At 39.4% G+C, this 11,962-nt stretch overlaps 1 protein-coding gene and 1 non-coding gene across 3 annotated transcripts; both read left to right on the plus strand.

The window, feature by feature from the left end:
- SLC25A3 (solute carrier family 25 member 3) lies at nt 1–9,241 on the plus strand. 2 transcript variants are annotated; one of them, XM_065671099.1, is made up of 8 exons: nt 1–104; nt 254–407; nt 4,064–4,185; nt 6,974–7,153; nt 7,264–7,445; nt 8,128–8,300; nt 8,664–8,774; nt 8,905–9,241. In XM_065671099.1, exons 2-8 carry the CDS (start codon nt 260–262, stop codon nt 9,063–9,065), a joined length of 1,077 nt encoding a protein of 358 aa, XP_065527171.1. In that variant the 5' UTR covers nt 1–104; nt 254–259; the 3' UTR covers nt 9,066–9,241. The 2 variants fall into 2 exon arrangements, with proteins under 2 accessions (XP_065527171.1, XP_065527162.1); XM_065671090.1 differs by lacking the exon at nt 4,064–4,185 and adding an exon at nt 4,351–4,472.
- On the plus strand, nt 7,578–7,817 carry LOC136007476 (small nucleolar RNA SNORA53). Its single transcript, XR_010609727.1, has one exon. It is a non-coding gene; the product is annotated as a small nucleolar RNA SNORA53 (small nucleolar RNA).
- Nucleotides 9,242–11,962: the final 2,721 nt, after the last annotated feature.

The following is an 11,962-nucleotide window of genomic DNA, read 5'->3' on the forward strand; positions in this document are numbered from 1 at the left end:
TGCAGCTTCTTGGGCTGTGACTCCGCCCCTTGCGCCGGCGAAGGACAAAGTGACTGAGCCGGGCCCGCGGTCAGCCTCTGCGCGAGCTGCCGCCATCTTAGGAGGTGAGTCAGGGGAGCGTGGGGCTGCCCGCTCGCAGGGACCCGCTGTTCGCCCTGCGGCGACGGGCTGCATCTTGGGTGTGGGGCTAGCCGTCCGGGCCCGTAGCGGGCCCCGCAGTCCCACGCCGCTCTGCTCTTTCCGCCCGCTTCAGGTCGCCATGTTCTCCTCCATCGTGCCGCTCGCCCGGCTCAACCCCTTCTACGCGCCGCATTTCCAGCCGATCCAGGATGGGGTGAGGAAGCGAGCGGAGCCCACCGAGGCGCCCACCACGCGGCGGAGCTTGGCGGCCGCATCCGCCGGTGAAGGTGAGAGCGGGCGGGAGGGATGGAGGCCGTGGCGAGGCCCGCGGGCGGGGAAGGCGCCCCTGCCAGCCCGACCTCCACTCGCGCGGGCTTGCGGCTGCCGGGGTGGCGGAAGGAGGGTTAACGCTTACGGGACTCGGCCGGGCCCGGGTGGAGTGGCTCTGTAGCGGGCGCTGGGCCTACGCGCTCGCTTGGAGGACGAGGAAGGGCACTGGCGGGGGAGGCGCTGATGGCAGCTTCCGCTCCCCCTGCAGTGTGTGCTAAGTGGCAGAGGGGATCCGACGTTAGCGGGGAAGGACAGGGGAAGGTGCTGGTTTGGAATAATAAGATCGCTGATGGAGTCTTGTTTCGGGTGCAAGAGTGCGTTTGCCGGCTCTTCTGGGCCTGCAGGCTCGAGGGCTGGGACTTAAGGCTTATGCTTCCTTATTCCTTGGAGAAGAGCAGCATGTGAATCTGAATGGATAAAAAAGATTTTTTTTTTCTTTTACTTTTTTTTTTTTCTATTCCTCTTATTTTTCCCCATGTTTATTCAGAGCTGGACATTTGGACACCCAGACACATTAGAGGTGCTCTTTGTAGGTGTGGGGCATACACCAGATGGCTCTGCTGACCTAAGATACAGTGATGCATTGATTTTATTTTAAATTTTAAGTGCAAGTGTTTCCTTACTGTTGTTTGTGACTTTGAAAGGTCAAACCTTGATGATACTGCTAATAGTGGAGGTAAATGTTAAAATTGTAATTATTTTAAGCTATTGATAACTTGAAAACATTCCTCTACTTTCAATTAAAAAAAAGAAAACCACAAACTGCAGTATTACTTTTGGCAAGATACTCACCTGAAGTATTATGGTTACTGAAGTATGTTAATGCTCTTACATTCATGTGATATGTGAGAGAGAGAGAGAGAACTTCTTGGATTTTATTACATTTTCAAGAAAGTACTTCTGGCTTTCAGTGTGGTAATCTTGTTGCTTGCTAGCTAAAGCCATAAATTGCTCTTTGATATGCTGAATATATTCAGTGGGTGCACTTCTTGAAAGCGTGAAGCTTAATCTTCATCCTGTTTGAAAGCATATGCTTTCAAAGGTGACCAGAGTTTCTTATTCTTTATAGTTTTTTCTGCTGTGTTTATTCTTTCATGGACCAGTTTGTTCTCTGGCCTTTGTGTTGGAGGTTCACATGTTTCAGAAGATATCTGAGCTTACACAAGGTCATACAAAGTCAGTACAAACCACATGGTCTTCTGAGTTCACCTCAGAACATTAACTGTAGCATAGTTCAGAGGCGAAGTGTTTTATGATCAGCTCTTGGAATTCACCCTTGTGTCAGATCAGAAGAAGAAATCAATTAATTATGATGTAGCTATCTTAATAGGCAGACAAGTTTTTGGGCTGTATGTTTATGTTTGAGTAGCATCAGGGTGATCATCTTAAGTCATCTTCTAGGTATGTCAGAATAATTTTCTTGCCCTCTGTACTACATGTTTATCCAGTTTTCATGTAACAGTCTTTAGGAAATTTGATCCTTTTAAAATAGGAAGCCTGGTATGTAGTATGGCTTTCTTTCCTTAATATTGCTATACCATTACAAACTTAGGTACCTGTAAAGAGCTGAAGCCTAATCAATACTGGCTTGCTTTTCCCAATGACTTGTTTTTGAACACCTGGCTGGCAGGTCAGTCTGAATAATAGCATTGTAATAAGGCAGGTACATAAAGCTCTGTTTTTTTTTTTTTTGTGACTTCTACAGATGTCTGTCAGTTGAGGAGTATCACTTGTAACAGTAAATTGTTGTGAAAAAGGGAATGTGAATGAGCACTTCTGGTGTCTGGGCATCATGGTAACTGCTGCAGTACTGTTGTGCAGCAGGCCAAAGATTCAGCTAGACGGAGCTGCCCTGAAATACAGGCTCAAGAGTCTGTTCTCTGATTATACCTTTATAGAAAACCATGTTTGTGTTTAATCAGTCATACTAGCAAATTGTAAGCAGAATATTACTGCTGCCTGCAAGTCTGCTAGCATAACCAACCTATTTTAGAGGCATGTATAAGTCCTGGACCAGCATATTTACAGTCTTGAGCAGTATCTCAATTAAAAAAAAGTCCTCATAGGTTATGTATTATTCTGATTGATAAGTGATTTCATCCTTCAAGTATAGGCTTAAAATGCTGTCTGTGTTTCAGTATTTGTTAAAGTAGAGAAAAAGTGACACTTTATTGCCTTGTTGATTAATTATGAAGAGTAAGGTGAGAAATATGAACATAACAGGCCATACAAAGCCTGCAGTAGTTGAGGGAAGAAATTCCCTTCCCTCAAGCAAAGCTAGAAGCTGGAAAAGCCTGCTAGTGTTAACTGGTGCTCTGTTGATGCTGTTGAATATAGTTGTAAATTTTTGTTGATGTTCATGAAAGAATTCATTACAGAAGCAAAAAAAAGCCCAAAGAAGTTCTCAGAAGCTGTGAATAAGATAGGGGTTTGCTGACTTTAGATTTTCATTAGTGTTTTTAGTTCTTATTAATTTGCTGTAACACTGATGTCTGTTCCATTATATTGAAGTAACACCACTAGATTTAACAACAAAAGAACCTAGGTTGTCCATTTCTACTTTGGGGAATATTTTCTATATAATGTACTGTTTTCTATATGCTTATTCAGTGCATTGATTTTGCTTTTGCTTATGTATTTAAAATGCTATGTATAAAAGCAGAATTCTTTTGCTACCTCATGCTTATTTCATACTGTTAATTGTAAAAATTGCAAAAAAAAAAAATTGTGGGTTTCTTGGTTGCCGCTCATCATACCCTCTGTAGCTCCTTCGAAAATGGAAGAGGAAAACTGCTCCTTTTTTTTTTTTCTAGCTTGAGTAACTTTGTGCATTGGAATTTATGAAAAATAATAACCTGTTCTTTTAAGACTGGATGATTTTATACATAGTACTGTATGGAGCAGTGCAAATGAAATATCCTTGATTAAACGTGATGGGGAAGATTCTTTCAAGAACCTTGTTTATAGGCATTGAATGTGATAACAACATGCAGTTTCACTAAACAGAAGCTGTATAAATCTGAGATTCTGTTTTAGACTGAAAAGAAATAAAATCTGTATAAAGAATCTGAAAAATACCTGAAAATGTGTCTGCATAAAGAAAAAAAATCCAGTGCTGATCTTGTAGATCTGTATGGTTTCTATTAAATGCAGAAGTTGTACTATCATAGAATATTTAACCAAAGAAGCTGTAATACTAGAGAAATACTATTCTTGCTTAATTCCTTGGTGTAAGAAAATGTTGGACGTTGCCGCTCTGAGTCATAATTTCTGTTAGCAGCTTCTGAGATTAATTTCTATGGTTTAAGTGTGCTGAGTGCTAAAACTCAACTGTTTCTTCCATTACTATTTTTACTTTTTTATTTTAAGGAACAAGCTCAATTTCAAAGGCTTAGAACCAAATCTTGTCAGTCCAAGAGGTGCTAATTCAAAGAAAGGGAATTATTTTTGAGTATAACACTACAGTTGAATAATACAGCATGGGAGATTATTTCAGTGTAATACTTTTAAAAAGGTAGCACTCAGTCAATTTTATTTCTTTTCTGAGCTTTGTTGCTGTTTATGATTGATCCTATATATATTATTTATTTATTTATTTATTTTAATTAACTAGAATACAGCTGTGCATATGGCTCGAACAGATTCTTTTTGCTTTGTGGCCTTGGTGGGATTATTAGCTGTGGAACAACACATACAGCACTGGTTCCTCTAGACCTGGTTAAATGCAGAATGCAGGTTTGTGCTGCATGTCGGTATGCAGTAGCATTGACAAAGTGTGTTTAGTGTGGTATAATTAATGTACTAACGAACTGGAGGCATAAGCTATCCCCTGGACATCATTGTCTAACAGTGCATGGAGTTTATGCAAAAGCATGGTGTGTCTTTTATTTTTTGCTGCAGAATACAGTTGCGAATATGGCTCGCTCAAGTTTTATGCTCTCTGTGGCGTTGGTGGGGTCCTAAGTTGTGGCCTGACGCACACTGCTGTTGTACCTCTGGATTTAGTGAAATGTCGTATGCAGGTTTGTATTAACTTAAACATTTCTTAAGCTTTTTCTCTATGTAGCCAGCACATTTAGAGTTTACAGTAGGGACACTAAATTTTTCTGGAGGATAGGAAGTGAGTAAACATGAATGGGGCTTTATTAACTCTGCTGTTGTGAGCCTAACAAAAGTATCGCTTTCAAGAGAAGCAGAGGCATTTAAGATCATCTGGGTGAATTACTATTGACTGCATTGAAAGTACATTTGACTGACTTTGCTGAAAGGCAACTACCATGATGTTACTCTTTGCTGGCTGGTAGGCTCTCTAGCACTATGTGCTATTGGAGAAAGAAAATAGTATCTTTGCTGTTCTGAAGATCTGTGGGGTTTTAGCTTGAAATGACATGCGTGTGTAATTTGATCCATTAACGTTGTGGATTATTAATGCATGGTTTATGGATTGGATACTTTATGATGATGCCACTTTGAATGGAATGGGCAAAATTTGGTATGGTAGTGATAAAGCCATGGGTGCTTGTGGCTGCTCTTGAAGTGGTTTTTGATAGAATTGAAAGGGGTATCATCACATCACACTTAATTTGCAGTACCAGTTTCCACAGAAAATCATCTAGTGAACAGTTGTAGATAGAGACGTACTAACGGATTTATTCAGGCAGATCTGTGCCTCGAGAAAACCAAATTTAAGCAGACTTCTGAATTTCTGGAAATACAGTAGTTAATGACTTCCTTTTTGCATAGGCTGACTCTGACTATTAAAGTGGCACTTTTGTCATGATAGATTAGGAGGGAACAATGAATTTAACAAGACCTGTTAGTGACATTAGGAATACTGTGTGTGGTGTTCTTTAAAATTGTGTTATTCTGGAAGGCCTTTATTTAGCATTCTTTGTAAGAGAACCTTTTTCACATACTTGAGCACCTGAAGTTCTGGTCTCAGACTAGTAATTCTGTAAAACAGGCTATCTCAATTGAGGGCAACATGCTGCTTTCTACAAAATTTGCATCAAGACCAGGTTAACTGTAGGAATTCTCTGTTTCTTCTAGTAGGGGAATAGCAGTAGTTCTAGCTCTGTATGCGTTTTATTATTGAAAATGTAGCTTAAGTGCACTCTTTCATTGTTACGGACTTCAGAATACAAGATTGGTACCTTGGTTACCCATGCTTAAGGCTGAGTTTCCTGAGGAGACTGATTGATCATGGGTAGAGAGGATATAGCATCTCAGACAGTTGTTAATCTGACTCCAGATTGGGTTAACAGGCAGAAGTCTCGAGGTAGACGCAGTGCTGCATATACAACTGGAAGCGAGGCCTCATGCTTTCCAGGCTGCAGCTGTGTGGTTGGTGTGCTCAGTTGGGGCTGCTAGTCCTGGGCTCCTCTACATGGCAAAGGGTAGTGACACTTCCTCTTTTTTTCTCCAGCACTTAGTGGAAGGTGTGGATTCCTGGTGTTACATTGTAAAATCTGTCAGCATGTATCACAGAGCAGTTACTGATCCTTCATAGATGCTCCAGGCAGGAACCCTTCGCCTGTTCTTACGTTTTTTTTAAGAAGAGGTCACCTTTTATGTAGATAATTAAGCATGATTATGACACAAACATAGTCTCATTTTACAGTACCCAATTAAATACCCAATATTATGAAATTCTGGATGTTTAGGTGAACTAGGTCTCAAGTAGGTTCTTGCCAGACTGCAAGACAAAATAACAGTTGCTGCAGGTTGGCATGCATGTTCCATAGCTCTTTCTGAAATCATTAGTTGACTTCTTATTTGATATCTTCCTTTCTCTGAAGAAACGTTAGATGATGTCATATATGAAAATTAACATTGTTATGAGGCTTAAAATTTGTCAGAATGACATATTCAGATTGATCCTTTTTAAAATTTCTAATGAGTTATTAATAAAATCTCACTCAAAAGTTTTATGTGCAGAAAATAATATGTATGTACCCTTTACTTTGAAGTCAAAGTGCAAGTATAGAAGTTCTTGAGTACTCTTTGATCTGCTTTGTTCTATCTGTCTGTATTTGGGTAGAGGGATCATACTAACTTTTTCTGATTAAGAATCAGGTGAATTGTGAGGCTTGGTTTGTGGCAACACATGGGTGTTGATAGGTGTGTAAAGTGATTGAGATAGCTGACAGAAGCTCTCAAATTTTGAAAGAATCTGATCTAAACAGAATTATATAACTATATCACTGACAGGGTTAGAATAGTGATTTCAGTAAATCTTTCTGTTACAGAAAGTCATATTGTTGATTTGGAGAATAAATGTAAAGCAAAATTCACATTGTTTGTTCCCAGTTATCGAGGAACATACTGTCTGTTAAAGTAAGGGTTTGAGACTAGCAAATGACCATTACAGTTGCATTAGTGTAACCCTGTGAGTACATCATTTGTCCAGGGACCTTAGGAAGCCAGCTGTGTAAGGAATTTAAAAATTTTATGTTTCCAATGGTGGCGGGCTGAAAGGGAAATAGTAAGCTATATCAAGCAATTAACTGCCTATTCTGTTTAGGTTGATCCACAAAAATACAAGAGCATCTTCAATGGATTTTCAGTGACAATCAAGGAAGATGGTGTTCGTGGCTTGGCTAAGGGTTGGGCTCCAACCTTTTTTGGATATTCCATGCAGGGACTTTGTAAATTTGGTTTCTATGAAGTTTTCAAAATCCTGTACGGCAACATGCTGGGAGAGGTAAGCCTTAAGTGGTTTACATGAGAATATGTTTATTGTAGTATTAGTAACGCAGAGTATTCACAAAAACATGATTCATTAATGAAACTGTGTGTTTAAATTGACTTCAGGAAAATGCATACTTGTGGCGTACTTCGCTATATTTAGCTGCATCTGCCAGTGCAGAATTTTTTGCTGACATTGCTCTGGCTCCAATGGAAGCTGCTAAAGTTCGAATTCAGACACAGCCTGGATATGCTAACACTCTGCGGGAGGCTGTACCTAAAATGTTTGGAGAAGAAGGCATCTGGGCGTAAGTGTCTCTTGATTTTAAGTTTTTTTTTTTTTTTTTTTTAATTCAGGATCTTGATGTTGAGTATTTTCCTAATGAAGAACTGTTGCTAAAACTAAATATAAACTAGCTTATAATACCAACTGTTAATTCCACATGCTCCTTAGATCCATCTTTGTGAGTATCTTTGTGCTGAGTTCTGCTGGATAACTTCAGTTTCTAGCAGTCCCAGTCAGGGATATTCAGCAACTTTTTGGTTGTACAGTCAAAGATGCTTGAGTCATTGGCATGTAAGAGTAATATAACTGCATGTTAGCCTTCTGTTCTGATAGAAGTGGCTGTAAATATACAAGTCATTTATTGCTATCGGGACTTGGCTGGTATGCAGACATAAGCCTTACTGCACTTGTAGTATCAGTACTGCATTAGTGCAGTGTCTTGGGATCTGAAGTGACTACAGAAACAGCCGTGCAGCATAGGGATCAGGTAAATTCCAATTCATGTTGCTGTTGTAAGTTAGTACTTGGGAACTAATAAAACTTAAATTTCTGTTCTCTGTGTGTTGAGACACTTAAGCCTTACAGTGTCAGTATTTAGAAGTTACATTCTTGATAGCAACAGTAAGCTAACGCACACACCAAGTTAGAAATGTGCCTTAAGTGCTGGAGAAAATCAAACTGAATTTGGCTCTTTTCTGGTTAAGTTTCTATAAAGGTGTTGCTCCATTATGGATGAGACAGATTCCATACACAATGATGAAATTCGCCTGCTTTGAACGTACTGTTGAAGCTCTCTACAAGTATGTCGTTCCTAAGCCACGAAATGAATGTACAAAAGGAGAACAACTGGTAGTCACATTTGTGGCAGGCTATATTGGTAAGGAATCTTTTAAGTCTTATTCTGCAATTCTGTAAGCCTGTCCCTTTTCAGAATGTCAAGTAGATGTGACTAGAATGAGAGAAATTACATATAAGTTTAAATGTGCGGGGGGAAAAAAAAAGCTAATATATAAGTGGCAAATTGGTCTGTAGTAGGACAATACTCTTAATTGTTTGTATATATTACCAATATTAATATCCAAGTTTAGAAATTGCAGTTTTAGGATACTAAGAGGCTTAACCTAACTTCTGTACGATTTATTAGCAATTTATTAGAAGGTGTTTCAGGTAGTTGTACTTCATGTACACAGTTATGGTACAGGTAAAATACCACAGAACTAATGTCAAATTATTCTTTCAGCTGGTGTGTTCTGTGCTATTGTGTCCCATCCTGCTGACTCTGTAGTGTCTGTGTTGAACAAAGAAAAAGGCAGTTCTGCTTCACAGGTTCTTCAGAGGCTTGGATTCAAAGGTACATCCTTCCTTTTGTGTATTTTGGATCAAGTGTTTGTGGCTTGTTGTGTTTTGGGGGGGGGGATTTCTTTTTTTTTTTTTTTTTCTTGTCGTATTACACCTCTCATGCTTTTTGTTTTGCTCTGCAGGTGTATGGAAGGGTCTGTTTGCCCGTATCATTATGATTGGTACCCTGACTGCACTACAGTGGTTCATCTATGATTCCGTGAAGGTTTATTTCAGGCTTCCTCGTCCACCTCCGCCAGAAATGCCAGAATCTCTGAAGAAGAAGCTTGGTCTAACTGAGTAGACAACTCATGGACTGACTGTACTGGCCCTCCCAGTGATGAGTTTCATGAAACTTTTATATATTTGACTATGTATAAAACAAACTGTATATGATACTATTATTGGCTGTGCCCTCATCCCACATGAGGGTTTAAATTCTATCACTGTCATTGCCTGAAATAAATGAGAAAGAGAGTGCTTAGTGTCTCTTTACTACTGCATCTGTAACCTCCATTTTGTAGCAGCAGATACCTCAAATACTCCTTCCCACCTCATCCCCCCCAAATAATAATAAAAATAATCTGCACTTCAGGAACTAGAGAATTGTGAAACAGTTCTAACAGAAATAGGCTTTCACTGTTTCTAGAGAAGTGCCAAGAACCTATCCTTGCAGAACTGCAGAAACTTATGCAGTTCTATGCACTTTGAGTCTAACATTGGATTTGCCTGTAATAAGCTGCTACTGTAGAATAGCTGAATGGTTGAGATGTGACTGAGTCTGACACGGCCTCCTGGTCATGGTATGGGTGTTCTCCATAGAGATAAAAGGAACCTTCTATGTAATAGAGCTGTTTCTGCTTTGGGGTGGTCATCCCAATATAACTAACAGGCTAACTTTAATTTCTGCTTCTGTTGGCTTTGAACCACACCAAAGAACTCAGTGCTTTTGGTTGTACTGTGGAATTAAACTGTAGCTGCTACCTTAATAAAAGAAAAACTGATGTTAATAAAGATTCTCAAAGATACCTGACCACTAAAAGCTTACTACAGCTTTACAGGAAAATTACTTGCCTCTTTTGTCAAATTCTACACTTAACTTGGCAGCTTTTCCCTACACTTAGTACTCCTGGAGTTTGGTACATTTTTTTTATATATATATATTTTTTCCCCTCAATTAGTTTAATGTGAAGTTTTGTTTGAACAATGCCCTAATGCAGTGCAAAAAAGCCATACCATTTTTTATTTTTATTTATTTTTAGCTTTAACAAGAGGAAATCTAGGCTCCTAGGCATGAAGAGGGAGGAAGCACTCATGCAGTGTTCTGTTAAGGCAGTGATTCCCCCCCCCCCCCCCAGCATTTTACAGAAAGGTGAGCATGCTGCCTTCTGCCTTGTGGCTATTCAAAAACGCACAGATGATAATCACATTGAGAAAAATCCAGGAAATGCCTAATAGTATATAAAGGGTTCACCATAACTGGCACTACTTTGTTTGCTTAGTAGAGCTGGAGCTCAAGTGTCTTTTGTGCAAAACTGTTCAGATATGCTGCCTTTCAGCATGTGAGCTGATGATACTGAACTTGGCATTCATGTGCGTTGCACTGCTGCTGCCTCTTTTTCAGAGTCAAAAGAGCAATTAAAGCAGGCTACACTGGAGGTAGCGTAAGTACTGACCATTGCATCTAGCTAGAGTCAGGTGTTCCTGCTACTGTTTTATCTAGTGTTGAGCTGCTTACCCTCTGGGAAAACCCTCCAACTTCCAAGATTTTGGATGGTTAATGCTAAACAAGCAAGTTGAGCCTTATTTTGAATTGCTACCTTGCAAAATATTGAAGAAGCCTAAAACTGCTCTATTTCCTTGTCACTGTAACACTAGACACATTATTTGAGTGGTTGGTATCTAACTGCATTAAACAGCAAATTCAAATCCTGTAAATTGAAATTAACCATTTATACAAGAATTTTGGTGCTGAATTAAATGTATTTCATGATACAGGTATGTGTATCTCATAGCCCATTGAGAATGGGAAGCTTTGAAGTTAGGAGCATTTAATAATTTGTTACGTAAAAGCTTCCTTGGAGAAGAGTGTTAACTATGACTTGACCTTGTATCAGTCAAGCCCATTGGTATTAAATCAGCTTTTGAAGTTAACTTTTGTATTTAGTTCAACTTGGTAGAAAAAACAGTATTGCTTTTGTGTACTGAACATCAGACTTTCTTTAGAGGTGTGTTTTATCCTGGGAGGCTTTTTTTTTATTTTCTGGAAAACATCTGAAGTTTCTTTTAATCCTGGGAAAGTGAAGTACTTTTGTCAAATTTTAAGGCTGGCAGAGAAGCGAGATGAACTTGGCTCATGCAGTTGCAGTAGTCTGATTGTCAGGTAATTCAATGATAATCTACATTTCACAAGACTTGCCATTCTGGAGCAAAATTGTGCAGTTTTACTCTGGAATTGGGTCTCTTGTACAACCATTTTAAATATAGTAATGTGCAGTAAATACGAAGTAATTGGAGAATCTGAAATCCATTTACTGGTTGCTTGAGGGTAGACCTGAAACTATCTTTTCAGAGATGCTCAGATAATTTTATCAAGGTAAATCTGAGATAAGACTACAAGGGGCAGCTGGCTGTTCCCCTTTTCTTCTGTAACTGAAAAAGGGAAAATAGTGCTACTTTTAATGCTGGGTTTCATGGAAAACACAAGAAAGAGAATTTCCTTGCAGCTGCTGACTTCATTAATGTTCAGCCATGGGCTTGTTTGGATGCTTGTGATGAAGGGGTTTAACATACACTTTATCACCTAGAGGGTCAACCCACTGGTATTTTAAATAAGCTTCAGTGGGAAAACTGCAGTACTAAATGCATTTAAAAGGTCAACTTTATAACTGCTTTATACAAAATGCATGGTGTGTCTTCTGAAAGTTGAGCAGGTGGGGTGGGGGAGTGGTGGTGCTTTTGATGGATGTTGCAGGGGAAGTTTTGTACTGAGGAGCACTCCATTTTACTTTTGGGAAACTCCAGACCAGTCACTACACCCTAAAGTGCTTTGTAAAACATGGCTTATGTATATGCTGCTTGTGTATATTGTTTTATGAAGGAGAAAACATCAAAACATCCTTTCTTGCTATTACTGGAGCTGAGATCAGCTTTCTGGTTTAAAGCATACTGTCTATATAAATTTGAGTAACAACTCCATCC

The sequence above is a fragment of the Lathamus discolor genome, chromosome 1 (genome assembly GCF_037157495.1).
Source record: "Lathamus discolor isolate bLatDis1 chromosome 1, bLatDis1.hap1, whole genome shotgun sequence".
Lineage (NCBI taxonomy): Eukaryota > Metazoa > Chordata > Aves > Psittaciformes > Psittacidae > Lathamus > Lathamus discolor.